At 58.1% G+C, this 27,828-nt stretch overlaps 11 protein-coding genes across 11 annotated transcripts; 5 read left to right on the plus strand and 6 right to left on the minus strand.

Moving 5' to 3' along the window:
• Positions 1-354: 354 nt before the first annotated feature.
• Positions 355-1,346, minus strand: BDV59DRAFT_192865 (putative TIM barrel metal-dependent hydrolase; the record flags this gene model as incomplete). The annotated part of the gene is made up of 2 exons (XM_073692120.1): positions 355-1,229; positions 1,328-1,346. The coding sequence occupies 2 exons, from the start codon at positions 1,344-1,346 to the stop codon at positions 355-357; spliced, it is 894 nt and encodes a 297-aa protein (XP_073548460.1).
• A 93-nt stretch (positions 1,347-1,439) lies between these two features.
• Positions 1,440-3,461, plus strand: BDV59DRAFT_22721 (putative MFS quinate transporter). The gene is made up of 4 exons (XM_073696008.1): positions 1,440-1,672; positions 1,736-2,089; positions 2,152-2,220; positions 2,276-3,461. Exons 1-4 carry the CDS (start codon positions 1,594-1,596, stop codon positions 3,337-3,339), a joined length of 1,566 nt encoding a protein of 521 aa, XP_073548461.1. The 5' UTR covers positions 1,440-1,593; the 3' UTR covers positions 3,340-3,461.
• A 203-nt stretch (positions 3,462-3,664) lies between these two features.
• On the plus strand, positions 3,665-4,302 carry BDV59DRAFT_201476 (uncharacterized protein; the record flags this gene model as incomplete). The annotated part of the gene is made up of 2 exons (XM_073693808.1): positions 3,665-4,237; positions 4,267-4,302. The coding sequence occupies 2 exons, from the start codon at positions 3,665-3,667 to the stop codon at positions 4,300-4,302; spliced, it is 609 nt and encodes a 202-aa protein (XP_073548462.1).
• Positions 4,303-4,312: 10 nt separating this feature from the next.
• BDV59DRAFT_22583 (putative C6 transcription factor) lies at positions 4,313-7,024 on the minus strand. The gene is made up of 6 exons (XM_073696007.1): positions 6,805-7,024; positions 6,649-6,719; positions 6,095-6,582; positions 5,252-6,038; positions 4,890-5,200; positions 4,313-4,840 (listed from the first exon to the last, which is right to left on the minus strand). The coding sequence occupies exons 1-6, from the start codon at positions 6,877-6,879 to the stop codon at positions 4,365-4,367; spliced, it is 2,208 nt and encodes a 735-aa protein (XP_073548463.1). The 5' UTR covers positions 6,880-7,024; the 3' UTR covers positions 4,313-4,364.
• Positions 6,945-8,818, minus strand: BDV59DRAFT_22544 (threonine--tRNA ligase MST1). The gene has a single exon (XM_073696006.1). It carries the CDS (start codon positions 8,716-8,718, stop codon positions 7,171-7,173), a length of 1,548 nt encoding a protein of 515 aa, XP_073548464.1. The 5' UTR covers positions 8,719-8,818; the 3' UTR covers positions 6,945-7,170.
• Position 8,819: 1 nt separating this feature from the next.
• BDV59DRAFT_22823 (uncharacterized protein) lies at positions 8,820-10,227 on the plus strand. The gene has a single exon (XM_073696009.1). It carries the CDS (start codon positions 8,920-8,922, stop codon positions 10,039-10,041), a length of 1,122 nt encoding a protein of 373 aa, XP_073548465.1. The 5' UTR covers positions 8,820-8,919; the 3' UTR covers positions 10,042-10,227.
• BDV59DRAFT_22542 (glycoside hydrolase family 16 protein) lies at positions 10,221-11,940 on the minus strand. Its single transcript, XM_073696005.1, has 3 exons — positions 11,608-11,940; positions 11,289-11,557; positions 10,221-11,237 (listed from the first exon to the last, which is right to left on the minus strand). Exons 1-3 carry the CDS (start codon positions 11,693-11,695, stop codon positions 10,401-10,403), a joined length of 1,194 nt encoding a protein of 397 aa, XP_073548466.1. The 5' UTR covers positions 11,696-11,940; the 3' UTR covers positions 10,221-10,400.
• Positions 11,941-14,661: 2,721 nt separating this feature from the next.
• Positions 14,662-16,201, minus strand: glr1 (glutathione-disulfide reductase GLR1; the record flags this gene model as incomplete). Its single annotated transcript, XM_073692121.1, has 3 exons — positions 14,662-15,095; positions 15,158-15,990; positions 16,050-16,201. 3 exons carry the CDS (start codon positions 16,199-16,201, stop codon positions 14,662-14,664), a joined length of 1,419 nt encoding a protein of 472 aa, XP_073548467.1.
• A 445-nt stretch (positions 16,202-16,646) lies between these two features.
• Positions 16,647-19,242, minus strand: pbs2 (mitogen-activated protein kinase kinase PBS2). The gene is made up of 2 exons (XM_073689542.1): positions 17,330-19,242; positions 16,647-17,269 (listed from the first exon to the last, which is right to left on the minus strand). Exons 1-2 carry the CDS (start codon positions 18,872-18,874, stop codon positions 16,904-16,906), a joined length of 1,911 nt encoding a protein of 636 aa, XP_073548468.1. The 5' UTR covers positions 18,875-19,242; the 3' UTR covers positions 16,647-16,903.
• A 751-nt stretch (positions 19,243-19,993) lies between these two features.
• On the plus strand, positions 19,994-21,746 carry BDV59DRAFT_192872 (Auxin Efflux Carrier superfamily; the record flags this gene model as incomplete). Its single annotated transcript, XM_073692122.1, has 3 exons — positions 19,994-20,201; positions 20,263-21,625; positions 21,680-21,746. The coding sequence occupies 3 exons, from the start codon at positions 19,994-19,996 to the stop codon at positions 21,744-21,746; spliced, it is 1,638 nt and encodes a 545-aa protein (XP_073548469.1).
• Positions 21,747-22,256: 510 nt separating this feature from the next.
• BDV59DRAFT_207510 (putative wd40 protein) lies at positions 22,257-27,292 on the plus strand (the record flags this gene model as incomplete). Its single annotated transcript, XM_073695012.1, has 13 exons — positions 22,257-23,879; positions 23,947-25,504; positions 25,553-25,741; positions 25,772-25,921; positions 25,955-26,261; positions 26,295-26,338; positions 26,369-26,387; positions 26,421-26,609; positions 26,640-26,716; positions 26,747-26,803; positions 26,837-26,968; positions 26,999-27,055; positions 27,119-27,292. The coding sequence occupies exons 1-13, from the start codon at positions 22,618-22,620 to the stop codon at positions 27,290-27,292; spliced, it is 4,215 nt and encodes a 1,404-aa protein (XP_073548470.1). The 5' UTR covers positions 22,257-22,617.
• Positions 27,293-27,828: the final 536 nt, after the last annotated feature.

Genomic DNA, 27,828 nt, shown 5'->3' on the forward strand with positions numbered 1-27,828 from the left:
TGGTTGTAGTTGTAGTTGCAGTTGGGTGTATGGGAGCGCCCGGTATATCTGGACCGGTTACGCATGGAATGCCAGCGACCACCCGCACAGTTCATCTTCACGAACCCGACTAGAACAGGCCCGCAGCCGTAAGAACTATAAGACCCAAACATCTGCTCTGTACGGCTGGATTGGAACCTGATCCAGGGCTTCGTCCCCACCTTTGCCGACAACTCGGCAACCCACCTGGGGCATCGGAATGTGCCCGAGTCTACGGTGTACGCAGTAGAAAACAGGGAAAGTAGAAATAAACATTATCATTCAATGCAAGCGCTGCAAGTTCGTAATTCGTGGAATCGTCATTGTTCCAAACCATCAGGCTCGTCCATCCATCATCTCCTCTGCATTCAGCCGAAACACCCGCTCAACCAGCCCCGGTCGACGAGCACAGAGCCGTAGACACATGTCAGTAAATGGCCCGATGTCTGCGCCCGCAAATCGCGTATGGGGCCAGTCCGTCGCATAGACCACGCGGTGGGGAGCATGGCGCAAAAACTCGCGGACTATTGCCTCCAGACCCTGCAGGCGGCCGTCCCTGCTGAGGCGATACGGTGCGGAGATTTTCACATATGTACCTCCCGCGCGAAGCAACGCAATTAAGGATGTGAATCCCGCCAGGGAGTAGGGATCGAGCGGGCCATCTCCGCCAGGGAGATCGGGGCCTCCGAAATGGTCTACACAGACCCGGATGCCGTCCAGCCGCGGCATGATGCGCTCCAGCGCCGGTGCCATACTAAGCGACAAGTAGATCTGGAGCACCCAGCCAAGTGGACGGATGACATTGGCGTGTTGGAGGAGGGTTGCGGCTAGCTCCGCCTCGCTCGGTACTTTGCCGACAGACTTCAGATTCACCCGCACGCCACGAACACCGAGGGAGTGCCAGCTGGCGAGGGTGTCTGGCGAGATTGTCGCCGGGTCGATGACCACGACGCCTCGTGCGCGAGCAGGCCCTGCGCGCTTGAGTGCGTCGAGGAGACATGCATTGTCTTGGCCGTAGATCGACGGCTGGACGAGCACGAACCTGTCAACCCCAAGGGAGGATTGAAAGGCGAGAGCCTGCTCGAGGGTATGCGCAGCAGGCCGATAGACTGCATCGGCTGCGAGAGGGAAACGCAGCGGCTCGACGACATGCATATGAGCGTCCCATGATTTGGGCGGGAGTTTTGAGTAGCGGCGAACACGGGGCCGTACTAAAGGACGAGGAAGCAGTCTCGTTGATCTCGACCGAGCCGAGAACAGGAGCATGACAAGTTGCAGGCAGAGGAATGAGAAGCAGAGGCCAGTATACTCAGGGCCAGCATCAGCATACTAGAAGTATACTAGAAGTAACTACTCCGCATATGTAAGATGTGTAGTCATCACGGAAGTTGTCCGAGGCGGCCATATCATGTGCAAATTCTGTGTCAACGAATCTGCCTGTCCCTCGCATAATCCCTTAACCGTGCAACCTCATACCCACTGTGGCCTCGCTTCCCCGGATCTCCTACCGGCTCCTGCTGACGCCAGTCGATCCTTAATTTCAGCTGCTCGGTACGGACACCCGCCAGAGGGGCGATGGAGCCCTCGTGGTGGTCCACCCGTCCCTTCTACACCCTGGTGATTGTCATTATAGCCTGTGGAAGTATTCCGAAAGGTACGGTGCAACCCGTCTATTCCAGCCGCCATCCTCGGTGCTGGTCGAGGCTAAATATCGCAGGGTACGACGAAGGCGGCTTCAGCGCCAGCGTCAAGCTCGACTCCTTCAAAGCCGACTTCAACCTCGTCGCCGCCAACTGGACGCACGATGAGACCGGGCTGGCCAACCGAACGGCCAACATCACCTCGTTCAACGTGCTCGGCGCGGCGTTCGGCGCGCTGCTCGCCCTGGACCTGAACGACCGGCTGGGCCGGCTGTCCTCGTGGCGTGTCGCCTGTCTCGTCTGGGCGTCCGGCCTCTTCATCCAGATCTTCTCCTCCGGCATCTACGGGCTGCTGCTCTTTTCCCGGATCTGGGCCGGGCTCGGGGCCGGCTCCCTCACGGTGGTGACCCCGCTGTATCTCTCCGAGATTGGTGCGCAGCTGCCCTGCCCGTCCCCTCCTCACGCACCCACTAACACGCACATGCATGTCTAGCGCCGGCCAAAACCCGCGGCCTCGTGGTCAGCGTGTACATGGTAGTGCTCCTCACCATGCTGACGCTAGGTACGGCTCCACTCATCGCCTCTGCCACTCCCCTCCCCTAACTCACTTCCCACAGGCTTCTTCATCAACTACGCCGCCAGCGTGCACATGGCGTCCACGCGCACGCAGTACCGGCTGGTGCAAGCCATCCCGCTGATCCCGGTCGGGCTTGCGTTCTGCGGCTCGTACGTGGCGCCGGAGACGCCGCGGTACCTGGTATCGCAGCAGCGGCACGCCGAGGGGCGCGAGACGCTGGCGCGGCTGCGCGGCCGGGCAGCGTCGGACGCGGCGGTGGCGGCGGAGTTCGCGACGATCGATGCGCAGGTGCGGGCGCGGGCGACGGACCTGGCGTCGGTATCGCACTGGACGGCGTTCAAGGAGACGCAGACGAACGCGAACTACCGGCAGCGGTTCTGGCTGCTGATGGCGATGCAGACCGTGGCACAGTGGACGGGCGGCAACGGCATCACGTACTACGTGGCCAGCATCTTCGAGTACGCGGGGCTCTCGGGCACGCGCGAGTCGCTGGTGTCGTCCGGGGCGTACGGGGTCGTCAAGCTGGTCTTCACGATGGCCTTCACGTGGGGGCTCATCGACGTGGTGGGCCGGCGGCGCTGCGCGCTGCTCGGCCTGGCGCTGCAGCTGGCGGCCCATGTGTATATGGGCGCGTATATGGGGCTGCGGCCGGGGAGCAGCGCCAACGCCGCCGCCAGCGACGCCGCTATCGCGTCCGTCTTCGTCTACGCCGTCGGCTGGTCCGTCGGCCTCTGCACCATCCCGTATCTCTACGGCGCGGAGATCTTCCCCACGCGCGTGCGCAATGTCGGCTACGCCGTGAGCATGTCGCTGCACTGGTTCTTCCAGTTCGCCATCGTGCGCGTCACCCCGAATATGTTCGTCTCGCTGCACGTCTGGGGCGCGTACCTGTTCTGGTCGATCGTGTGTCTGCTGGGCTTGGTCGTGCTGGGCGTGTGGATGCCCGAGACGAAGGGCGTGCCCATGGAGTATATGGGCGAGCTGTTCGAGGGACCGTGGTATCTGCGCTGGCGCGCTACCGTGTCGACGGCGACAGAGGAGGAAGAGCAGGATCTGGCTGTCCCAGTCCCGGGCGGACGGGATGTGAAGCGGACGGGGGTTTAGTACGAGATATACGATCTAATGAAGACATGACAATGGTAGTTTGTTCCGATCTAGAGGCCAAGAGGAGACGGCGCTGGGGCGGCCGCTAACGAGTGCGCCTCGAGCTACTGCACGCTAGAGTATCTAGACCATGCTGGATGGCCGAAGTAAGCAATGCGGCGCAGTCATCGCGACCGCATTGGAGCCAGCATCTCGCTTAGCTTGCTAGCTCGGGTCTGCCTTGAGACATTGAGTCACAGGGGATATGCGGGATAGGTGCGATAAAAAGGCCGTTGTCCACGGTCCCTGTCTGACACGCATCCACACCTCCAGAAATCCCAGCAGCATGCGCTTCCTCACTCTGGCAGCCCTCCTCTCCGCGGCCGCAACCGCCGCCGCAGACTCCAAGACGACAACCGTGCCCTTCTTCGCGCCGGAGGTCTTCACCGTTACCATCCCAGCCTACACCAGCACGGCCGCCAGCGTGGCTGGCATCAACGCCGTCGCCACCACCTACCATATCAAGTGTCTGGACGACGCGCCCAAGTCGCACTGCCAGATCGCCACCCCCTGGACCATGATCCAGGGCGACTCGACCTTCAGCTTCACCGGCGTGTACACCTCCGGCACCGAGGCCACCGACGCCGTCACGGCCACCCGCGACATCGACTGCGCCTTCACCTCGTCCTCGCTGTCGGCCAGCTGCTCCATCAGCTACTCGGCCACGGGCTCGTGGGATGCCACCGCGTACTCGACGTCGACGACCAGCGTGGCCACCAACATCCCCACCGAATCGGTATCGTTCTACGGGCTCGAAGTCACCGGCGGCGTGGACTCGTTCACGGCGCCCCAGGCGACCAAGACGCCTGATGCGGCGGTCCAGCCCGCGCGACAGCCGCTCATCACGGCCGCGGCTGCGGTGGCCGTTGCGGCAATGTTCTAAGGGAGACGACAAGGTGTCTATGTCCATGTATGTGTCATTAGCTCGTATCTATCACGGAACTATATACCCGTCAAAACAATGCGATATGTTCTATCTCTATGCGCTACTGCTGTAGCCCCGAGTCGAATGCCGGGGTCATGTTGGTTGTGATCGGCTCCGCGTAGGAAAACGCCTCAAACACCTCCGGGGTGATCTCGTAGGCCCCGTGGTTGTCCATGGTCATTACGGCGTGAGGCATGCCGCCGAGGAGATGGGTTGGCGGCATATGAGGGATGTTCGCGGGAAGCCCGAACTCCGCAACCGGCTGCGAGTAGGGGTATCCTGGTAGTAATGGAGGGGTTGGCTGGACGCCGGAGACCGACGACGGGTCCGAGGAGTGTGGTGGTTGCGGGGGATGAGGATGGGGTGCGGGGGAGACGTGCCGGGAGGTAGGGTCGAGTGGTTGGGCGCGAGAGGGGGACGCGCTGGGCCGGGAGGAAGACGGCCGGGGTTGGGATTGGGGTGGAGGGAGGACGATGTGGATGTCGATTTGGAGTCGTTGGACTTCCTGGTAGATGAGACTGAGGGCGGTTGTTATCACTGGGGGATGTTAATTTGGCTGTTTGGGAGCAATGGACGGGAGACATACCCGGACTGGACACTTTGATCCGCTCCAGGGCGTAGATTCCGAACTTGAGCTTGTCGAGCGTGCCCGGCGCGGCGTACTTCAAAGCTTGGATTTCCAGCAGGAAGATGGAAGCGGCGGTGTAGATGCTGTAGGCGACGGAGAGGACGACATGGCTGTCGCCAAAGGTGCGGCGGTACAGGTCGAACAGAGAGAGGATGGCAGTGGCCGAGGTCATGCACTGGACAAGGTGGTTTTGGTCGTAGGATTCGCGGTTCTTTTTCGAGCAGAGGATAGGACGATGGAGGAGGATGTTGATGGTGTGGTAGAGGCAGCTGCCCGAGTTAGCAGATACGCAAGGACAATGCATCCGGCTGGGGACATACTTCAGAATGACAATGTGGCCGGGAGGGGAATAGGGAGGAAGATCGGCCGGGATCAGTTTCAGATACGGCGGCAGCTGTTCCCACCACCCGTCCAGATTGCGGGCCTGTTCGCGCACGCAGTCCTGGAACTCGGCCTCGGCCACCGGTCGGATGGGATCGTAGATGTGGATCAAGATCTGGTTGAGAATCTCGGCCAAGCCGCACATCTTCATGAAACATGACGTGGAATGCGCCTGGCTGGGGGGATAGTGCGACCCGTCAGGGAAGTCGACGCCATGGGGGGCCCAGATCTCGACCTCGGCCGTATCGTCGAGGATGGTTCGGGGTGGGCTGACGCGCGAGTGCTGCATGGTCGGCGAGCGGCCAAAGTAGAGGGAGACGAGCTTGTCCCAGAAATAGCAGCTCCAGAAGAGGCGGTTCCGCACCTCGATGTCCTCGTCGTTGAGATGGGCCGAGTCGGAGTAGGTGCGGCTGTCGATCGAGATCCCCAGGTCGTCGAGCAGTCGGAAAGCCATGCCGCTGTACAGCCACGCTTGCGTGCGGTTGCCGCGGCCGCACTCCTGCGCGCTGAGCAGGAGGAGCGTTTGGATGGTGGGGATGTCGACATGGCCGACTTTGAGGGAATCGTACAGACCGGTGACGGCGCGATGGGAGAAGTCGGCCCCGCCATCGAACTGGTCGAGGATCGGGCCGATCCGGGGTTCGGACTTGCACCAGCGCACGGAATGGCCGAGGATGGCGTTGAGGAGGGCATCGGAGTAGTAGGGACCGTTGATTTTCATATCACCTGACTTTGTCAGTCCACACGTGGCACATCGACGGAGAGCGGGAGGGGGAACCGACGAGTAAAGGCCGGGCGATAGACAAAGTTGAACAGCGGCTGAATCCAGCACCAATGCGAGTCCAGCAAATACTGAAAGGGCTCAGGCATGGAGGCCATCTGTTCATAGGCGCGCTCACGCCAGGCATTGTTGACCAGCCGTTCCTTGCGGGTCTCCAACTGCAGGGCCAGCTGCGAGGTGGCCGACGCCCCGGTCAGGGCGCCGCTGGGGAGCTGAAACAGGCTGGTCGGTCCGTGGAAGGAGACTCGACCGTCATGTTCGACATTCAGGCCCTCGAAGCTCTGGGTCAGATCGGGAGGATCGTCCTCCTGGACGCGCGTGCGGGCGTTGGGGCTCTTGGAGCTGGAGTCGTGGGGGGAAGCCGGCGAGGCGTCTTTGGGGGGGAGGAGGTCGGTTGACGAGGATGAGTGGCTGCGCAGGTCGGACAGGGCGGTTTCCAGTTGGGCGACACGAGCCTCGAGCTGTTTGGTGTAGGAAAGCGTCGGGGCTCTGGGGAAGTCGGTCAGCCGATGGATCGACACGGTCCCGGACAGGGACCGGGACAGATAAACTCACAGGCTATAGACGCATGTCTCGCCACGCGCCGCACAGCGGGAGCAAGACGGACTGGCTCCGTTACATTTGACCTGCACGGGGTCAGGAACCGGGTGGAAATTGAGCAGGAGGCTGGTATCTCGGGGATGATCCGAGGAAAGCGGCTGGGACACGCACCTTGCGCTTGCGACAGGGTTCACAGGAGAAGGCGGATTTCCTGGGCAGAGGGGATTTGAGGGGGACGTGGGCCATGCTCCATGGGTCTGTAGATATTCGCAGAGAAGGAGAGGGAGAGGGAGAAGGTGAGGAGAGAGAAGGTGTGAAAATGGAGGTCACGACCGCAAAAGGACGAAAAGAAACATATCGGGCGAGAACGTGGGGCCACGAAAGCTTCTTCTGGATCCTCACCTATCACGGCGGGCCTGCGTCGGTGGCGAATACTGTTTTGAGGAAGAGCTCCATCTATAACTGCTGGGAATAAGCTTAATATTCGGCGGTACCCTAGGGGGAACCTCGGAGTATCTCGTCTGTTGTCGTATAGGCCTATACATACGCCCCCGTCAGGGCCTCCAGCAGCGCGTGTGCCTCCTCCACCCCCAGCCCGATCGCCCGCGGGCGCTCCAGGGCTGCCGCGCCCACGCGGCGCTGAAGAATCTCCTGCGTGCGTCTCGCGTGGCCTTCCACCGGCGTCTGTAGCTGTCCCGTCACGTCCATCGTAATGCGCGATTGCGCTGCGTCCTTGGGCCCCAGGATGAAGATCAGGTTGTACTTCATCTGCTTGGCCCGCTGGATCTTCTTCCCCAGCGTGGTACTGCTCGTGTCCACGTCGATCCCGAAGGTCGAGGCCACCGAGGACAGCGGGGTCGCCGGCGCCTGCGCTCCGGGCCGGAGGGCGTGGAATCCCGAGATGGTGGCGGCCGCCTCCTGGGCCTTCTGCACCACCGTTTCGTCCTGGTTCACCGTCAGGATGATCCCCTGCCGCGGGGAGAGCCAGAACGGCCAGCGACCGGCGTACCGTTCGATCAGCAGCGCCAGGAACCGCTCCAGGGATCCAAAGTTCGCCCGGTGCACCAGCACGGGCGTCGCGCGGCCCGGCGTCGCGGGGTCGTAATCCGGCTCCCCTTCGGCCACCTGGTACTCCAGGCCGAACCGCTGCGGCAGGTTCATGTCCAGTTGGATCGTCGACAGCTGGTGGTACTTCCCCGTCTGGTCCTGTAGCTGGATGTCGATCTTGGGCCCGTAGAATGCCCCGTCGCCCTCGTTCATCGCCCACTCCCGCCCCGTGCTGTCCAGCGCCGCGCGCAGCTGCGCCTCCGCGCTGTCCCACAGCTCCACGCTCCCGATGAAGTCCTTCTCCGGGCGCGTCGACAGCACCAGCCGGTACGGCCCCAGTCCGAACGTCGTCATCACCAGGTCCACGAACCCCAGCGCCGACGCGATCTCGCCGCGGATCTGCTGCGGTCGGCAGAAAATGTGGCCGTCGTCCTGGTGGAAGCGGCGCACGCGGGTCAGCCCACTCAGCGAGCCGGACACCTCGTTGCGATGGAGCGGGCTGAAGTCCGCGTACCGGATCGGGAGCTCGCGGTAGGAATGATTCTGCGACTTGAACAGCAGGCAGTGGCCCGGACAGTTCATCGGCTTGAGCCCGTACGACTCGTCCTCGCCGGCTTCCCCGGTGGTCTCCCCCATCGCGCCGCGCCCGCGCACCTCGTACATGTCGTCCTTGTAGTTCTGCCAGTGGCCCGACACCTCCCACAGGGAACGTTTGTAGATCGTGGGCGTGAGCACCTCGCGGAACCCGTACTGGAGGTACTGCGTGCGCAGGAAGCCGATGAGCTTGTTGATGACGTGCGTGCCATTGGGGAGGAAGAGCGGCGATCCGGGACTGTACACGGAGGTCGTAAACAGATCCTGCGAGGTTCCGAGGGTTCGATAGTCGGGGGAGGGCGCGGAGGACGAAGGGCGTTCAGACGGGTCGGAGCACGAACAGAGCCGCGACGGGGCGGATGACAGCCATTGTCGCTGCAGTCGGGGGAGGGGAGTAGCTCGAGAGCGAGGCAGTTGTCGCAGCAGGGGAGACAGTCGGCGCATGGCGAGGGAGGAGGATGCTGGAGGAAGGAAGAGTCGCCAGAGAGAGAAAGATTTGTTTCCGCAGGAGATTGAGGTCAGTCCCGTGATGCTCGGCCCGATCGGGCAGTTCCGTTCCCGTGATCCGCCTTCTATACAGCAACAGCAACAACAACAACAACCACCTCATCCTTCTACAACCTCCCCTTCTATCCCTCTCCCACCATGTCGGACCCTCCCGCAGACCGCGTCCTGGGCGACTCCTGGGTCATACCCCGCAAACAACCCAACAACCCCGCCGACTCCATGACCACGGCCTCGTCCATCTCAGGCCCCGAGCTGATCATGCCCTCCATCTACGAGGCGCCCCTCGAGGCCTCCTGGGTGAGTCCGACGCTGAAGAAGCGACGACGCGCGTCACAGCCCTCTCAAGAGACACCACCACGACCGTCGTCGCAACCCGCACCTCCTACCTCCCCCCTCCGCCAACGCCCATCCCTCGAACAGCCCGTCCGCATCCTCCTCAACATCCTCCTCCTCGCCGCAATCGCCCACCTCCTCGTACTCCCGGAACTCCTCCACCAACACCAATCCCTCTGCGCCATCTCCCCCCTTGCGACCCTCTACCCAGCAAGCTGCACCCCCCCGTTCCACCGCACACCCCCGCACCCACCCCCCAACACCGTCCCCTCCGCGCAATCCCAACTCGCCTCCCTCCTCACCTCCGCCCTCACGGAGATGCACCCGCTCGCCCCGGCGCTCAAACACAGCGAGTCGCGGCTTCGCGACGTGCAGACCGCCCTGCGCGCGCGCGCGTCCCCCACCCCGCACCACGAGCTGGACCTCGAATTCGCCGGCTGCTGGGACGCCGCGCGCGCCGCCACGCACAAGTTCGACTCGCTCCGCGCCGACATGCGCTCCGCCGTCGATAACCTCGTCGTCACCGCCGACGCCGACGCCGACCCCCCCGACCCCGTCCGCCATGCTACCCAGCTGCGCCGTCGCGCCCAGTACCTCGAGCAGCTGACGGCGCGCATGCAGGCCAAGGCGGACGCGCTGGCCGCCGACCTCGCGCGGCTGGAGGATCATCTCGACTCCATTGCGGGGGTGTTGGAGCGCGACGGCGGCGGGGAGATGCCACCCACCAGGGACGGGGACGGGGACGGGGACCGGGGCTGGGACTGGGTTGGGGCGTTGCTGCCGCGGGGCCTTGCGAGACCGACGGCGGTGCGAGCGCCGATCGTCCGGGTGTTCCAGCATGCCGCGGAGCAGCATCGTCCCGTGGCGGATGCCGTGCGAAGTCTATCGTCTCGGCTGGAGGGGCTGCAGCGGCGACGAGGAATGTAGTTTGTTTGAGCTACGGATAACGACCGACCGACGATTAATGAATACATATGGCGTTCTAAGGACGGAGTATCTCCGGTGGGGAGGATGGAATGTGAGTGATTATTATTATCGACGAGATGAGACATGCCCATCAGGTTTTTCCGACCGAATGTTCCTCCAGCGCATGTAAAAAGACCGACCGTAACCATAACAGATAGGAGAAATAATTCCCGTTGTCGTAGAGCGTCAAAACCCCGACTCCCTGCATTCGACATTCGTGTGCCTATGTACTTTCCAGGGTAGAAAGGAATAGTAAAAGAAAACTACAAGAACAAGGCGACCGCAAAGAACAGTCTAGGTCAAAAGCCACACGAGAGCCCTTACAGCTGCAGCATGGCGGCGATGAATCCAAAGACCGACACGGCCCCCATGGACGATCCCGCGAGAGTCGAGGCAGCACCGTCAAAGACGCTGGGAGAGGCGCTGGACGCCGCCGCCGTGCCGGAGCTGGAACCGCCCGCGGTGGAAGATCCCCCGGCACCGCCAGCAGCGCCGGTCTCAGAGCTGGAGCCACCGCCCGTGGTGGAGCCGGCGTCGGTGCCCGAGGGCGACGCGGCGGTGGTGATGCCAGAGGCGGTGGTGGAGCCGGCGCCCGTGGTGGTCGGGGCGGCCGTAGTCTCCTCGGTCGAGGACTCGGAGGTGCTCGAGCTGGAGGTGCTGCTTTCCGAAGTGGAGGAGGAGGAGGAGGAAGACGAGGCCGAGGAGGTGCCGCCGCTGCCGCCCTTGGTCTGGATGCTCTGCCAGGAGCCGCTGTTGTCGGAGTAGGTGTAGGAGTCGGCCGGCATGGAGTTCTCGATGCGGACGGACTTCACGTACATGCTGAAGGGAGCTTGGCTGTAGTCGGTGGCACCGCCGGCCCACTCGATGGTGCCCTGGGCGTTGTCCGGGTCACCGCCAGCCCAGATACCCAGTCTCAAACGCATGGGGGTCTGGGGGAAGCGGGAGCCGCCCTTGGCGTCGGTGTAGGCAAGCGTGCGCACCACATTGCCGTCGATCGACCACTGGATCTGGTCCTTGGACCAGTCGACCGTGTAGGTGTGGAAGTCGTTCTGCGGTCCACCAGCGACGCCGACGTACGTCGCGCGATCGTACGAGGACGTGTCGCCCTTGCCGAAGTAGTTGGTCTGGATCTGGGTGTTGTCACCACCGAGAGCTTCCTGTCGGCTGGGTCAGTGGAGTGGGAGGCTGGTAGGACCGAAGAGACGCACCCAATCAATCTCGTCAAGAACATCCGACTCCAAGACAATGCTGCTGACAATGCCCGTTCCGGGCGCAGCCTTCATGACTACCTCCGCCTTTCCGAAGAGGAAGTAGAAGTTGGTGTCAATGGTGGGAGCATCGCCCTTCTTGTTGATCGTGAAGGTGGCGCCGTCGGCCCCAGTGTTGACGGTTCCAGCAGTGGTCGTCCAACCGTCGAGGTTGTTCAGGTTGGAAGTGAAAGTCGAGCTGGACAGGCCCTTATTAGCCGGGCAGGTCTCTGGGAGAAGTCAGTCGGGGCAGGAGCTGCACGATAGGGGATGGACATACTCTCGAGAGGATTGCATTTACTGAAGGTCTGCGCCGAGCAAAGAGGGAGGACGGCGGCGATGGCTGCCGTGGCGTACTTGAAGTACATGATGAAGGACGGATACCAGCGAATGGACTGCGCGACCAGAGAAATGGGATGCAACGGAGAAGGAGAGAGATGCGAGCGATTAAAAATACGTTCGATCAATATACAACGAAGATGGCACAAAGGACAGGAACGACCGTGGCCTAAGAAACACAAGCGACAGGATGCAACCGACGCAATGATGACTCCGTTGCTGGGGGACGGGAACAGAAGAAGAGTTGTACTGATGACAGCGAACGTGAATTATATTATATTAAAAAAAAGGCTCGTCTCCTGAGAGACCACCGGCTGGAGCCGAACGGGCTCGCATCATTGGGAGGCGCAGTCGGACGGTCCAACCCTGGACAACTCTGAACCAGCAGGCACTGGACGCTGAGAGGCTGGTAATGCGTCACCGGTTAGACAATCTGATTGAAGGAAACGGAAAGGATAAGAGAGCGACCCCCGATCTGGTGGAACCCTGACTGGAGCCTCGTCGCATCGATTGACCACGATGATAGGCGCTGATGGCCCACGCTCTCCACGCCCTGGTCCACCGACTGGGCTTGGAGCGTCGGCCGGGAGGATCGTGTTATCCCCTATCCGGGCTGGGGAAGAAAAATTAGTACGGACTATTGACTGCTCCACCAGTCAGAGTGAGGAGGAAAAGCTTGTGCCGCGGCGCTGTCCATCCCCTAGCGTTCGCTTCGTCCAGCCCAAGGTCGCATCTGACACGAACCCGTGCTGCTCGCTTATTTTCCTGGACCGATTTGGAATTGTTGATAAAACACGGGGGGAATCCACTTTGCGTGCCGCTGACTACTACAGGGCCAAGAACTGGAGGCGATTGGAGAGATTGTGCCAAGGGGAGCCCAGGAGACAGCGACTCGCCACTGGAGCTGTCGTCAGGTTAGCCGATCGAGTTGTCGTGGACAGACGGGAGGAGTGTGGTCGATCTGCTGATCATGTCAGGGAGGTGTCGCAGCCTGGACAGGGCGGATGCACGAAACACGGGGGAGCCATGGATCCGGGCAGAGAACGGTCTCCTCGCAGCGAGGGGCCGGCGACATCAGCAACCACGGCGGGTGCGATAATATGAACGGAGACCCTTGGAACGGTTTCCAAGACCCTTCCAAGGAACTGCCATGGCTGGAAGGGGAAACGGTTTAGGCAACCTCCGTGGCACATGATAGTGGACCGGAAAGCCGTCGGCCCTAGCGTCGACAGATTGGGGACTAAATTGGGCCGTTGATGTCTCAGATAGCCCAAAGACCAAGGGATTGCCACCAAGACCGTGGCATCTGGCAGACTCCACCAGGAATCACCGGGGACGAACCGAACCAGCGTTCAGCTGATAGAGTTGATGGCTGATACATGACTGCAGGGAGTCGCTTCGTATCGGAGCTAGTCAGTGACAAAGACCCCCCGGGAGTCTGGGGTGATGGTCTGACCTGCCACGGGGAAGCAGTGGCTGACAGGAATGAGACTTGTCTTACTTGACGGGGGGGTGGAATCGCAAAGACGAACTGGAAGTTGCAATTGTTGATGGTCGACCACGAGACCCGGATCCCGGAGAAACATCTCCCCGAGCACGTGCGCGGTGCTGCCCATTTTTAGGGCGGGTGCTTATCTAATCGCTCACCGCCTACCCCGCAGGCGACTCTGTTGGGGTTTAGGTTGTTGGGCGATCATCGTCATCCGCCACGTTGTTGAACCCTCTCCTTCTCTCCTTCTTCTCTTCTTCATCTCATCCCCTGCTCTCCCTCCCGTCACTCCTTTCTTCATCATCTGCACCGCAACCACCGTCGCCAGAATATGGTCCACAAATCCAAGGCTTCTTCCCGCGCCAGTTCTCGCTCAACCACTCCTGTCGATCCATCAACCATGGACCGCCGAGTCTACATCCCGCTCTGCTTCTGCCTGATCTCCTTCGCTGTGATGGTCTATGTCAACTGATCTGCCCGGACTCCGTCTGTCGGCTCTCTATCCGGGTGTCTCTTCCTCCTTGCTCGCAGTCGATCTGTATCACCCGCCGAGACCACACGAAACCGAGCTGACGGGAGGACTTGACGAGCCCATCGCCCCACCAGCCTCAGCCTAGTTCAGCAAGCACGTTCCAGCGTCGTTCAACAACACCACCAGCACTCCTACCATCATCCCGGCACCGCCACCGGAGAGGATCAAATCACACCCCCGTCTGAAGCATTCAGTTGTGCGGTCCACCGCCGACGATGGAGCTAGGACCGTTCGCGCACCCTCCACTACGACTACAACCCCTATTCACCGGCCACCATCCAATCCAAACCGCATGCGATCCTTCAAGGGCTGGTACGGGTACCTCATCCTGAAGCCTGGAGAATATCTTCCTCGGCAGCAAGGCGTGGCTGCTTCCTCCGTCGTGGACGGAAACCAGCCCTGCGTGCGGCACGGTAATTACACATGCATGCATGCGGAAACCCTGTCTCGTTCCCTCATCTTCTCTTTCATTTGTTTCTGTCCGTGTCTGACTTGATGTCATGTCATGCCTTACATTATTTTCCTTGATCGATACTATCTGATACCCCTGTCTGTCGTGGATATGCTGGACTCTTCCACGTACATCCTTCCACTTACATCCTAAAGTTAGATACATACCTTACATCAAACAGAAAGTCCTTAGAAATCGAAATCAGACCATTCAGCTCAAATAGCAACGGGAACCATCGATCGGCCTATGAGCCGTTGGATAATCCATCATACTAGGAATACTCGCTCCGTTCATCAATGCATGGCCCAAAATCCCGGACTGGCCCACCTCGATGTAAACAAACATTCATCTATTAGAGTTTCCCTCGATCAACCGGAAACGGCCCCCCATCTTGGCCAACATGCCTTAATATCCCGATGACGCGCGTTCCTAGCCTCGGCACAATGATGTATCGAATCCTGCAGATGCAACTCCAACACCAAATCTGATTCCACCCTGTACAAGTCTATATCCTGGTCTCTATCTACCGCAGCGTCACCAACTCCTCCGCGCTGGTCGGGTGGATCGCCACACAGCTGTCAAAGTCGCGCTTGGTGGCGCCCATCTTGACGGCCACCCCAAAGCCCTGCAGCATCTCGCCCACGCCGAGACCCAGGATGTGCAGCCCGACGACCTTTTCGTCGGGGCCGGCGCACACCAGCTTGAACTCGGTCGGGTTCTGGGCCTTCTCCTCCGCCGGCATCACGTCGTAGTACATCGCTGTGAACCGGGTGTGGTAGATCTTGATGTTGTCGTCGCCGTAGCGGGCGCGCGCCTCCGGCTCCGTCAGCCCCACGGTGCCCACCTCCGGGTGCGCGAACACCACGGTCGGGATGTTCTCGTACGACAGCTTCGAGTCCTTCAATTCGGGCGGGCCAAACAGACGATTGCCCAGCTGGCGGCCAGCAGCGATGGCAACTGTCGAGGGTTAGTCCTGGGGGTCAAGTGAGGGAAACACGCAGGGCGGGGGGTCAACACACCGGGAGTCAATTCCGCATGGCCGGTCACGTCACCCAGGGCATAGATGCCCTTGGCGCTCGTGTTCTGGTACTCGTCGACGACGATGTGGCCCGTCTTGTTGAGCTCGACGCCGGTGACGCCGAGGTTGAGGTCCTCGACTTCCGGGGCGCGGCCGATGGCCCACAACAGCTCGTTGACCTCCATCTCGGAGCCGTCGTGGCCGATCAGCTTGAGCAGCTTGTCCTTGCCCTTGCCGTCGCGCAGCAGCTGCACCTCCTTGAAGCCCGGGTGGTGCTTGTGCAGGGTGATGCCGACGGCCTCGTAGCGGTCGGTCATGGTCTTCTGGATCATGGGATCGAACTTGCGGAGGAACTGGTCGCCGCGGATGAACATGTGGGTGTCGACGCCGACGGTGCCCATGACACCGGCCAGCTCGACGGCGATGTAGCCGGCGCCGACGACGGCCAGCTTGGGCGGGAGCTCCTCGATCTCGAAGAAGCCGTCACTGGTGATGCCGTGCTCGGCGCCCTTGATGTCCGGCACGATGGGCCGCCCACCCGTGGCGACGAGGATGTGCGGCGCCGTGTACCGCACCGTGGCGCCGTCCTCGTGCGTCACCTCGATGGTCTTGGGGTCGACGAAGCGCGCGCGCCCGTGCACGAGGTCGATGCCCTCGCGGCCCCAGTTCCGCTCGTAGATGCCGTTCAGCCGCTTGATGGTCGCGTCGCGGATGTCCTTGAAGTGCCGGTAGTTGATGCTGACGTCGTTGGGCACGCCGTAACCGTAGTGCTGCGCCGCGTGGAGGGTCTCGTTGACGGAGGCGAAGTTCCAGGTCATCTTCTTGGGGACGCAGCTACGTGCACGTTAGTGTGGCCCTGCGGGGGGAAATGGTTGAGAACGCCTCGCACTCACCCGACGTTGACACAGGTGCCACCGGAGCGTCCGCTCTCGACGATGAGCGTCTTCGCCTTGTACCAGCCGGCGGCCCGGCGCGCACTTCCACTGCCACCGCTACCACCACCTAGGACGATGTAGTCGTACTGTTGCGTCTGCACGGGAGGCATGGTGTTCGAATCGGCGGGTGCAGGGGTCGAGGAGAAGTGTCGGGTGATGGAGGCGAGTCGGGATCCGGACGGGATCGACGGGACAGCGGACGATGAGGAATCCAGGGCGATACGCCGGTCAGGAGAAAGAGGGCTGCGGGGGGCAGTCGTGGAGAGGAATTGACGTTTTCCGCACGCGGAGAGGGAGGGAACTCGGGCCGGACGGGGAGATGGGGTCTGGAACAGTCGGGTCTTCAGGGACTGGACTGAAAGAGGACGGAGAGAGGAGCGGGGAAGCATGGAGGATTGGGGCGTGGAGGAGGAGGAGGAAGAAGAAGAGGAGAGAAGGTGGTGGAGGGAAAAAGAGCTGGCGGGGAAGCTGTTAGTCGATGACGGTTACAAATCAAGCCCGCTGCCTTATGTAACCATCACGACAGACGAAGTGGCCATGACAAGAGTCGACTGTGTACATTCTATCATCTTCTATGGTTCATAGTTACATCCATCCACTCTCGGCCATAAACTCATCCATTATACATCACAACATAGAACCTAAGCACAGGAAAGGAAATCCGGGGCGAGAACGCCGGCGCCACCAGGACGGAAGCTCATCAAAGGTATTTTCCCCGATTTAGGAGGACCGCATATATAATCCACCAAAGAAAAAGAAAAGATGCGAGAGGCAAGCAGAGATCTGACGCTACTGTCTCCAACGTGGACACCCTAGGCGTGGGTGGAGATCGACGCCGGGTCGTCCAGGAGCGGGCTCCCCGGGACGGCATCCAAGGCCACAGCATGCAGAGCGGGCTTGTCTGCATCGTGGAGGAGACCCTTCGCGCGGCGGTTCAACATTTCTTTGACCCATTCGGCCACCTCCGGGTCCTCGGTGACCGAGGCGGCGTCCGCGCCCGACTCATCCCCGTCACTCGTCGGTGGTTGCATCAGCGGTGCAAGCCACGGATGTCGGAGAAGCATGGAATATGAGGGACGATTGAGGGGGTTCTTGTCCAGACACGCGCGGACAAAAGCATGGGCCTCGTCGGAGTACCCGGATGCGGGGAGAGTGGGAGGATCCCCATGAACGATAGCCTAGAAAAAAAAAAACATTAGCACTCCGTTCTCGCCGGACCATCACCCAGGTCGACTCACATGAAGCTGGCTGAAAATGTTGTTGAAGGTCTCCGGGGGGTAGGGATATCGACCGATGGCACATTCAATAATACTCAGCCCTAAGCTCCAAATATCGCTTTGCACACTGTAGGTCCCTCCACCACTCGCCCCGGATTGCTGAACGCCGCCACCCGCAATCCGTTCCGGGGCCATGTAGCTCTGACAGCCGATATTGGTTTTGGCGATGCTGGCCACCAAGTTGCCGCTGACGCCAAAATCGCAGATCTTGATCTGTCCGCGGGTGTTGACCAGGATATTCGTCGGCTTCACGTCGCGGTGGATGATGTTGTGGTCCTCCTTCAACGTGCGGAGGCCCATGACGGTCGACAGGGCGACCTTGCGGAGGATGTTCTCGGACACGCCGTCCTTGTACAGCTTGTCGATCGAGCCGCCGTCCATGTACTCGACGCAAATGTAGACGGCCCCCTCCTGAAAGAAGGCCCCGTAGAAATCGATGATGAACGGGGACACGCAGCGGTGGAGAATTTCCAGCTCCATGATGATCTGCGCGAACTTATTCTCATCCAGCTCGAGGCGGATCTCCTTCATCGCCATGATCACGCCCGACAGGTTGTCCGGGGCCGGATCCGCGGCGTCCGACCCGCGACTCACGATGCCGCTCAGGCCCATGCCCGGTTTCCGCATCTGGGGCCGGCTGTGCCGGACCTTGTAGACGGTGCCATAGTTGCCCTTGCCGAGCTCATCCAAGCGATCCACTTCGTCCAGCGAGATACTGAAGCTGTGGCCGGAGGAGAACTCGATGCCGCCGCCGTGGAGAATGGCTTTGTTCTTGAAGTTCAGCGTCCCCGTCTTGGTGTCGATGAACTCGGAGTACTTGGAAAACGCGGTCTCTCCCGGGGCCCCGGCCCCGTTCGCCGGCGACTGGCTCCCGGAGGCGCCATTCGAGCCGCCCGTCGCATCGGAGAGCTTCAGACCCGGCTTCATCCGTTTGGCGGCCAGCCCGCCCGGTTTGGCGGGGGCGGGACTGGGAGCTTTGCCGGTGAGGGAGGGCGAGGACACCCAGTTCTTGGTTTGCGGACGCGCGCCGGGCGGCAGACGGCCGGCGATGGCGCCGGCGAGGGGACCATTCACGACGGCGGGGGAGACCGCATTGGGGCTGGGACTACTCCCGCCGGCGGGCTGAGGCGATTTCGGCACGTTGCCGGTCGAGACGGTATGGGGGAGGGCGGGCGGCGCGCCTTGTCGGGAGAGCGAGAAGGCTTTCATCTTGGCCAGGATGTCTTGATTCAGACCGCCCTGGGCGGCACCGCTCATGGAGGCCTGCGGGCGGGGCGCGGGGCTGGGGCCGGGGCCGGTCCCATGTCGGGCAGCATTGATCTGGCCGAGATGGGTGGACGAGGCGGTGATGCCGGCGGATTTGTCGCGCGTCGGCCGGAGAGACGGGACGACCGTCGGGGGAGGCGTCACGGCGGGCGACGAGTCCTCGTCGGTGGTGTCGGACTTGGTCTCCGGGTCGGATCTGGAGGGCGAGAGGGGGGCGAGGGGATCACGGTCGGCGGACATGGTGCGGGATGAGCGGGAGGGCGTCGGGGAATGGATGAGAGATCCCAGTTGTCCCGCGTGGACGAACGGGAAGGAGATGCGAGATGGAGACGCGGGGCAGGAATCAGGCCATCACCGAACGATTGAAGGAGGGCGAGGAAAGAGGGGAGAGGAGAGAAGGAGCGCGGAGGAGGGACGGGAAGAAAAAGGAGAGAGATGAGGAAGAAGAGAGTGTGGGGGGAGGAGGAGAGAGAGAGGGAGAGAGAGAGAGGGAAGAGAGTGTGAGGGAGGGAGAGTGTAGAAGGAGAGGAGGAAGAGGAGGAGAAGAGGATGATAGAGGAGGTGGTGGTGGGGAGGAGGCAAACTCGTCAGCAGTACGCCGGATAGATATTCTCACTCGTCTATGAACCTTCTACTCGATTACGTTTATTTTATTTCTATTTCTATTTACATTCAGTACTCGGGAAATGATCCATTCGACTCTATCATACCAATCTTCAGGCATCCACCAATCTCGGTGGCAAAGGATGGATCTGCCTGTTGCCACCGGTCGATCGGATGGATATGACGATATCTGATTATTTAATGAAGAGGATGAAGCTCCTACAGGATAAGAAGTATAATCAAACTAGTTATTACTAGTTATGATAGGAACTATACTGCTAGCGTGCACTAGAAACCATAATGCCATCATGCTGATATCAACCTCACTGCCACTCTGGGCAGTGGCGCCTCAACCACAACCACAACCACCACCATCCACCATCAACCATCCATCCCTCTCCCTCTCCCCTACCTCTTCTCTCTACCTCTTTCTACTCTCCTACTCTCCTCCTCTCCCTATATCCCCTCCATATCCATTGACTCAGCCGGTCTGGTTCTTCCTCCAATCCCTTTGCCTTTTCCTCCTCCTATCAACAAAGCGCCTATCTACTAGCTCCTTCCGGTACGCCATCATCTCCCACGATTACACGATCCCTCCTCCCATCCCTCTCAATGCCATCCGAATCTAACTCCCCTCCTCAGTTGATTCTCCCATCCTCGTCGTCTCCTCAATCCGACCCGTCCATGGCCATTTTGACAGGCCCCAGTTCCTTCCAACACAATGTCCCACGCTCCTGGACCGCGTCCCAGCTCCCAATGGGCGCCTCCCATCTTCTCCAGACGCCCACGCCGCATTCCAGTCATCCGTCCTTTCTCTATCTCGTCCTCCTCGTCTTCGAAGCCGTCTTGGAGGTCATCTGTGTCAGTCTGCCCGGTTATATCGCCGCCCGACAGGGCATGTTTGACGCCGACGCCCAAAAGCTGGTCGCCAATCTCAACGTCATCCTCTTCACCCCATGTCTAAGTACGTTGGCCTCCATCTCTCCCTCCCTGAATCCATTCATGCTAATCCTCACATGTCCCAGTCTTCATCAAGCTGGGCTCCCAGCTGACCGCCGAGAAGCTCACCGATCTCGCCATCATCCCCTTGATCTTCGTCGTCCAAACCTTCGTCTCCTACCTGTGCGCGTTTACCGTCTCCCGGTGTTTTCGGTTCAAGAAGCGTGCCGCCAACTTCGTCACCGCCATGGCCGTCTTCGGCAACTCCAATTCCCTCCCCATCTCCCTGGTCATGTCGCTTTCCCAGACCCTCAAGGGCCTCCACTGGGATCGCGTCCCCAACGACAACGACGATGAAGTCGCCGCCCGGGGCATCCTCTACCTGCTGATCTTCCAACAATTGGGCCAGCTCGTCCGGTGGAGCTGGGGATATCATGTGCTCCTGGCCCCCAAGGACCGCTACCTGGAGGAAGGCGAGCGGGAGCCCGCCCCCGAACCCTACAGCGACCATCCGGAGGACGTCCATCCCGACCAGCCTCTAATACGCACCCGCGAGAGCGCCGACGACCTGTCCGATCACCACCCGGACGAGTTTCCCTCCGGGGATCAGACGCCCGTAACCACCCGCACCTACTCCTATACCAAACTTTCGTCCCCCGAAGCCACCCATGGGGACCAAGATCAACCAGCCTCCATGCTGGGACCCCCGCCCCGTGGTCCATTCCTGCCCCGACAGAGCTCCCGGGGTGACATTCTGTGCTTTCCCAATGTGGAAGTGCCGGACTCGGAATCGTCCCCCGAATCGAGCCTCTTCGCCGAGCCAAGGGTCTACGCGCAGCGTTGGGCCGGCCGCGTCGCCAAAGCCTGGGAGAACAAGACCGGGAAGCTGTTCGGGAGACTGCCCACCGGAATGCAAAAGGCCATCTCGGTCGGCTGGGGGGCCGTCCGGCGATTCTTGCGCGGGCTCTGGGCCTTCATGAACCCCCCGCTCTGGGCGATGCTGGTGTCCATCATCGTAGCCTCGGTCCCCGCGCTCCAGCGCCTGTTCTTCGACGACGGCACCTTTGTGAACAACTCGGTCACTCGGGCGATCAACCAAAACGCCCAGGTGGCGGTCCCGCTGATTCTGGTGGTGCTGGGGGCGAACCTCGAACGCAATACCCTGCCGGAGGAGGCGCGCCAGGATCTCGAACACCCGAAGGAGGAGCGGAAGCTCATCATTGCCGCGCTGGTGGCGCGGATGCTCCTCCCCACGCTGATCATGGCCCCGTTGCTGGCTCTTCTCGCGAAATACGTCCCCGTGAGCATCTTGGATGATCCGATCTTCATCATCGTTTGTTTTCTCCTCACGGGCGCCCCGTCCGCCCTCCAGCTGGCCCAGATCTGCCAGATCAACAATGTCTATGTGGGGGCGATGTCGAAGCTTCTGTTCCAAAGCTACGTTGTCTGGTGAGTGTTGTCCAACGTCGATCCCGGTACATGGCTGACTTGTTGATTGTCTAGGATTCTCCCCTCGACCCTCGTTCTGGTGATGTGTGCGTTGGAAGTCGTGGAATGGGCCACCGCTTGAGTGGGCTCGTCCGATGTATTCTTATGTGGCGTACGGCGTTGCGACGTGCTTGATGTAACTGAGTATTCGATTATACCCGAAGGTTGTTGAACAGGTTAGAATTCATTTTCGAGTAGTTCACTGTGGATCTTTGGTAGGGTAGATGGTTTCATATTCTGTAGGCTGTTGATCTATTTAGTGGAGCTCTTGATATATATATCCTTTTGCCCCGTTTCGTCCCTAGGGCGCCTATGATAAATGACTAACAGAATATATGACGTAGATCTTAGTTACGTATACAGTGACGGACAAGTTCGGCTTCTATATGGTTTGCATTCATTAACGTTGTCTCAGCGCCACTCCCGCGAACTAGCCTATTCTCAGATTAATAGGTTATTATAGTATGTTTCCCCGTCGTATCAACATGTCGTATGCAGTGCATAATTTATGCACTGCTCAAGCTCGAGAACGTTCGATGTAAATGAAAATGGGGTGGGGCTGCTTACTAGAAGCTCCTCCATAGGTTTGCAATGTCATTCCACCAATCATGATAAATGAAAGGCCAATAATACGGATGGAAGTAACGATGTCATTTCGTGGAGGCAGCAGTCCTCTGCGTTCTTGCTTGGGTGGATGAGTGTGCATATCCCCAACGCCTCAGGATTGAAAGAGAGTGAGATCGATGAAAGGCAGGGATCAAGGGTCGAGAAGCGGGGTGATGAAGAAAAAGCAAATATTGGCTCTTCAATTCCCCCTGCCTGGACTCTTAGCAAGATTCTCTCTACAGTCCAACAGGAATCTTCATCAAACGTGTCGCAACTTGAGACCGTGTAAAAGAAACAGGCACCTCCCTCACTCTGCTTCTGGAGTCTGATCCTTCTATCTTCTCTCGATGCTCTTGTTGCTTATTCTTCTTATCTTCGCGCTTTCTCTAGTATACGTCCAATATTCTGGCTCATGGGCTCTACTCGCAAGATTGGAAGGAAATATTGCCGGCAATGCTCTCCCGCCCGGGGAGAAGAGCTCCAGCTCCGTTAGCACAGTCGTCCTACAGACCACCGAGAACGATACAACGACAAGTTCAAATCAGGGTCCATCATCGCGGGTTGATATGACCGATGCTGAGGATTCTGACCATGAAAACCATGAGAAAATCCCCGCGGAAAGCATAACCATTGCAATTTTTTGTGCCCTGGCATATGAAGCTGTTGCGGTTAAATACACGCTAGACCAAGAATACTCATGTCGTTTGGAAAGGGTGGGATCGGAGCAATATGTCTACTCTTTTGGGCGGATTGACGACCATAAAATTGTCATTGCCCGGCCTCCTGAAATGGGCACTGTTAATGCCGCGCAATGTGCCGCAGCAGTCGGTCAACAGTTTCCAAATGTTCGCCTCGCCTTGATGGTTGGGATCGGCGCCGGACTACCCAGCTCGAAGCACGACATTCGTCTCGGTGATCTTGTCGTCAGTACCCCTAAGGATGGGTTCCCAGGTGTTGTCCAGTATGACTTTGTCAAGCGAGAACGTGAAAAAGATGTCCTAAAGGGATGTCTGAATAAGCCTCCGCGGATCTTGATAAGTGCAGATGGATCCTTGCAAGAAGACGAGATAATGGAAAGACATCCGCTGAGAAGGACTCTAAGGAAGATAACCGATATCCCGATGTTTAAGCGTCCTGTTACGGAGGACATTTTGTTCGACGAAAACTTTCACCACATAAAGGAGGGATCGAGTTGCAGTGAGTGCGACGCTTCAAGTACAAAGATAGTCGTTCCTCGCCCTCAACGTCCTTATAACAGTCCCACCGTTCACCGCGGCCTTATACTTTCGGGAGATGGCGTTATCAAGAGCCCGGAACATCGGAAACACCTACAACGAGACTTTCCAGACGCGCTCTGCCTTGAAATGGAGGCAGCTGGTATCATGGACGAGCTTCCTTGTCTAGTTGTGCGAGGGATCTGTGATTACGCCGACACCCACAAGAATGATGATTGGCACTATTACGCTGCGGCTGTTGCAGCTGCTTATTGCAAATGTCTTCTGCGCAAAGTTGACGCTCAGGAAGTGCAAGAGGTGACAACTATGAAAGACCTCATGGATGGTATGAAGGGGCTGGCCGAAGGAATAAGTACGATACAAGGCGCTCAAAGGTACGATAGCTAGCTCTTAGTTCTCCATGATTATTGCATAAGCTCATATTGTCTAAGGGCTACCCAGAATGTTGTCCAGAATAGACCGAAAAATGCTTAAAGAATCACTCCATGCAGTTGAAGAAGCCTCATTCGATTCCTACCGGGCAGAGGATGAAAGGGAATGTCTACAAGGAACTAGAACTGAAATGCTCGCAGAAATTGCAAGATGGGGAAACTCACCGTCAAGTCCTTGCATATTCTGCCTCGAAGGTATGGCTGGAACCGGAAAATCTACTATATCTCGAACGGTAGCTGCAGAATTTTGTCGCCAGGGTATCCTCGCAGCAAGCTTTTTCTTCAAGAGAGGTGCTGGTGACCAAGGGAAAGCGAGACGACTTTTTCCAACAATTGCGTGGCAATTAGCATCCACTATCCCCAGTCTTGCAACCAGGATCCAACAGACAGTTGAAAAGGAGCCAGATATCGCGACAAGAATGATCGACAAGCAATTTGAACAACTTTTGCTTCGGCCACTGCACCTACTCAGACAATCCGAACATGAGAAGCCGTTTTCTGTTATTGTCATCGATGCACTGGATGAGTGTGAGGGAGAAGGTGATGTTGAGACCATCTTGCGGCTTCTACCGAGAGTGATGGAGGTCCAGACAATAAATATCCGTTTCTTGTTAACAAGTCGCCCTGAACATGCAGCATTACTCGGGTTCAAAAGGCTCCAGAACGAAGAACACCAGTATCTGATCCTACATACAATTCCGGAACCAATAATAACTCGTGATATATTACTCTTCCTGGAGCACAGATTTGCAGAGATTAGGGAGAAACGCTCACTTCCTGAAGGATGGCCTGGGAAGGATAAGCTACAAGCGTTAGCTACAATTGCTGTCCCTTTGTTCATCTTTGCCGCCACTGTCTGTCGCTTTCTCGAAGATAAATATTGGTCACCAGAAGAGCGCCTGGTTGAATTTCTTGCAGATCCAGCGTCGAGGTCTGCATCCGAGATGAAAAGAACATACCTGCCGATTCTCAACCAGCTCTTGAAAGGTCGAGATGAGGCTGATTCAAACAAGCTAAAACGAGAGTTTCTCGAAATCCTTGGAGTTATTGTTCTTCTGGCTAGGCCCCTGTCAGTCAATTCACTAACAACATTGCTTGATAAGAGCAAAAGCACTATTAAAGCACGGATAGAGTCATTTCGCTCTGTCCTCAGTGTGCCGGAGGATGATGATATTCCAGTCGAGACTCTGCACTTATCATTTCGAGATTTCCTAGTGGACCCGGGATGTGACTTTCGAATTGATGAGACTAGGATGCATGGGAATATAGCATCACGCTGCATTCGGATCATGGATAATTTGAGACATAACGTCTGCGGTCTACCAAGTTACGGAACACAACGCGCCGAGGTCCCTGATAGTGTTATCAAACAACACTTACCGGAGGATTTGCGGTATGCCTGCCGCTACTGGGCGCATCATCTGCGTCAAAGCAAAGAGGATACACTGCGAACGGAGGCTCTCTCTTTCCTAAAGCGTCATTTCCTTCACTGGCTGGAGGCGATGAGCCTGATGGGGGTGTTATCAGAGACTCTTGAAATGATGGTCACACTGCAGGAAAGTATCCAGGTCCGTGCCTCTGCAATTTAACCCAGACCAATACTAATCGCCCAATAGGACAACGCGAATCCTGGTTTTTCAATCTTTTTGTCAGGCGCCATACAGTTCATCCACCGACATGCTCAGATGGCTAGCGCTACTCCGCTCCAACTTTATGCGTCAGCTTTGATATTCACACCGGCATCCAGTATAGTTAGGGAGAACTTTGAACCAGATCGTTCGCCGTGGATTAATGCGCTGCCACAAGTGGAGAAGTCATGGGGCGCGAATAGACAGACTCTAGAAGGCCATTTAGATTGCGTTAATGCCGTGGCCTTCTCGCCCGATGGTCAAACTGTCGTCTCAGGCTCCGTCGATGAGACTATCAATCTCTGGAATGCCGCGACGGGTGAGCAGCTACAGACTCTGGAAGGCCATTCAGGTTCTGTTAATGCCATTGCCTTCTCGCCTGATGGTCAGACAATTATCTCGGGCTCCAGCGATAAGACTATCAAGCTCTGGAATGCCGCAACTGGCGAGCAGCTACAGACTCTAGAAGGCCATTTAGGTTCTATTAATGCCGTGGCCTTCTCGCCCAATGGTCAAACTGTCATCTCAGGCTCCCTCGATAAGACTATTAAGCTCTGGAATGCTACGACAAGCGAGCAGCTACAGACTCTGGAAGGCCATTTAGGTTACGTTAGAGCCGTGGCCTTCTCACCTAATGGCCAAACTATCGCCTCAGGCTCCGACGATAAGACTATTAAGCTATGGAATACCGCGACAGGTAAGCAGCTACAGACTCTGGAAGGCCATTCAGATTGGGTTAGAGCTGTAGCCTTCTCACCCGATGGCCAAGCTATCGTCTCAGGCTCCCACGATAAGACTATCAAGCTCTGGAATACCGCGACAGGTAAGCAGCTACAGACTCTGGAAGCCCATTCAGATTGGGTTAATGCCGTGGCCTTCTCGCCTGATGGTCAAACTGTCGTCTCAGGCTCCGTCGACGAGACTATCAAGCTCTGGAATGCCGCAACTGGCGAGCAGCTACGGATTCTGAAAGGCTATTCAGGTTGTGTTAATGCCGTGGCCTTCTCGTCCGATGGTCAGACAATCGTCTCGGGTTCCGTCGATAGTACTATTAAGCTCTGGAATACCGCGACAGACGAGCAGCTACAGACTCTAAAAGGCCATTCAGGTTTCGTTAATGCTATTGCCTTCTCGCCCGATGGTCAAACTGTCGTCTCAGGCTCCGGCGATAAGACTATCAAGCTCTGGAATACCGCGACAGGCAAGCAGCTTCAGACTCTAGAAGGCCATTCAGGTTCTGTTAATGCCATAGCCTTCTCGCCCGATAGTCAGATAATTATCTCGGGCTCCGACGATAAGACTATCAAGCTCTGGAATGCCGCGACAGGTGAGCAGCTCCAGACTCTGGAAGGCCATTCAGGTTCCGTTAATGCCATGGCCTTCTCGCCCGATAGTCAGATAATTGTCTCGGGCTCCGACGATAATACTATCAAGCTCTGGAATACCGCAACTGGCGAGCAGCTACAGACTCTGGAAGGCCATTCAGGTTTGGTTAATGCCGTGGTCTCCCATATCAGAGAGGGCATAGATACGAGTCCTACTTCCGATCTTCAGGCTGCGTCTCAGATATCACTAGCAGATCAGTGGGTATATATGAAAGGCGAGAAGGTCTTGTGGCTCCCTTCTGAGTATTGTGGATTTTCTTGCTTTAGCGCGAAAGAGGGTGCGCTTGCTCTGGGATATCCAAATGGTCGGGTGTTTGTTATCCGATTACTTGCACCTACTTAGCTTACTTTATTATTATTCATAGCCTGCTTTACGTTATTTTTTACTTCCTAGGTAAAGGGAGGTCCTAGGATGACCGAGGAATTTATACTACCATTTCTCACAAGGATTAACTTACAAGTAGATTCTACTAGATTCTAATACTGGATGGTAGATGTATGGCAAATTAACACCAAAGCGTGCGTGAGACTGCGGTACCAACGCCGTTAGGTTAATAACCTGTATATTAATCGCTCGTGGCAATCTTGAAACAGTCGGAGGTAGAATATTTTGCTCTGGTAAACTTCATAGTTAACGGGTCGGAAAACCTGCCAGATTTCCAGCTCCCACATGTGAATTTGCAGCGAATGTTCCAGACTGAGAAGGGTCCACGAGTTATGAATGTATTCAAGACGTAACATTCAATTTAATACACTCGCAAAACATACGAAAATAACTCACTAGTCTAAAAACCAGCTAGTTCTCGGAATTGGCGCTGAGAGAACGTTAAATAAATCTGAATCATGTAGAAGCCGAACTTGTCCGCCACTGTAGTCTTT

This window comes from Aspergillus ambiguus (assembly GCF_047715705.1).
Source record: "Aspergillus ambiguus strain CBS 117.58 unplaced genomic scaffold BDV59scaffold_13, whole genome shotgun sequence".
In the NCBI taxonomy this organism is placed as follows: Eukaryota; Fungi; Ascomycota; class Eurotiomycetes; order Eurotiales; family Aspergillaceae; genus Aspergillus; species Aspergillus ambiguus.

What these genes read in the sequence shown, in the direction of transcription:
- BDV59DRAFT_22721 (XM_073696008.1), top strand. Translation starts at nt 1,594, where the DNA reads ATGGAGCCCTCGTGGTGGTCCACCCGTCCCTTCTACACCCTGGTGATT. An exon ending in GCTGTATCTCTCCGAGATTG is followed by an intron (nt 2,090 to 2,151) that starts GTGCGCAGCTGC and finishes ATGCATGTCTAG; the next exon opens with CGCCGGCCAAAACCCGCGGC. An exon ending in CCTCACCATGCTGACGCTAG is followed by an intron (nt 2,221 to 2,275) that starts GTACGGCTCCAC and finishes CACTTCCCACAG; the next exon opens with GCTTCTTCATCAACTACGCC.
- BDV59DRAFT_22583 (XM_073696007.1), bottom strand. Translation starts at nt 6,879, where the DNA reads ATGGCCCACGTCCCCCTCAAATCCCCTCTGCCCAGGAAATCCGCCTTC. An exon ending in GAGACATGCGTCTATAGCCT is followed by an intron (nt 6,583 to 6,648) that starts GTGAGTTTATCT and finishes CGACTTCCCCAG; the next exon opens with AGCCCCGACGCTTTCCTACA. An exon ending in GATCAAAGTGTCCAGTCCGG is followed by an intron (nt 4,841 to 4,889) that starts GTATGTCTCCCG and finishes AACATCCCCCAG; the next exon opens with TGATAACAACCGCCCTCAGT.
- BDV59DRAFT_22544 (XM_073696006.1), bottom strand. Translation starts at nt 8,718, where the DNA reads ATGCGCCGACTGTCTCCCCTGCTGCGACAACTGCCTCGCTCTCGAGCT.
- BDV59DRAFT_22823 (XM_073696009.1), top strand. Translation starts at nt 8,920, where the DNA reads ATGTCGGACCCTCCCGCAGACCGCGTCCTGGGCGACTCCTGGGTCATA.
- BDV59DRAFT_22542 (XM_073696005.1), bottom strand. Translation starts at nt 11,695, where the DNA reads ATGTACTTCAAGTACGCCACGGCAGCCATCGCCGCCGTCCTCCCTCTT. An exon ending in TAAATGCAATCCTCTCGAGA is followed by an intron (nt 11,558 to 11,607) that starts GTATGTCCATCC and finishes GACTTCTCCCAG; the next exon opens with AGACCTGCCCGGCTAATAAG. An exon ending in TTCTTGACGAGATTGATTGG is followed by an intron (nt 11,238 to 11,288) that starts GTGCGTCTCTTC and finishes CCCAGCCGACAG; the next exon opens with GAAGCTCTCGGTGGTGACAA.
- pbs2 (XM_073689542.1), bottom strand. Translation starts at nt 18,874, where the DNA reads ATGTCCGCCGACCGTGATCCCCTCGCCCCCCTCTCGCCCTCCAGATCC. An exon ending in ACATTTTCAGCCAGCTTCAT is followed by an intron (nt 17,270 to 17,329) that starts GTGAGTCGACCT and finishes TTTTTTTTCTAG; the next exon opens with GCTATCGTTCATGGGGATCC.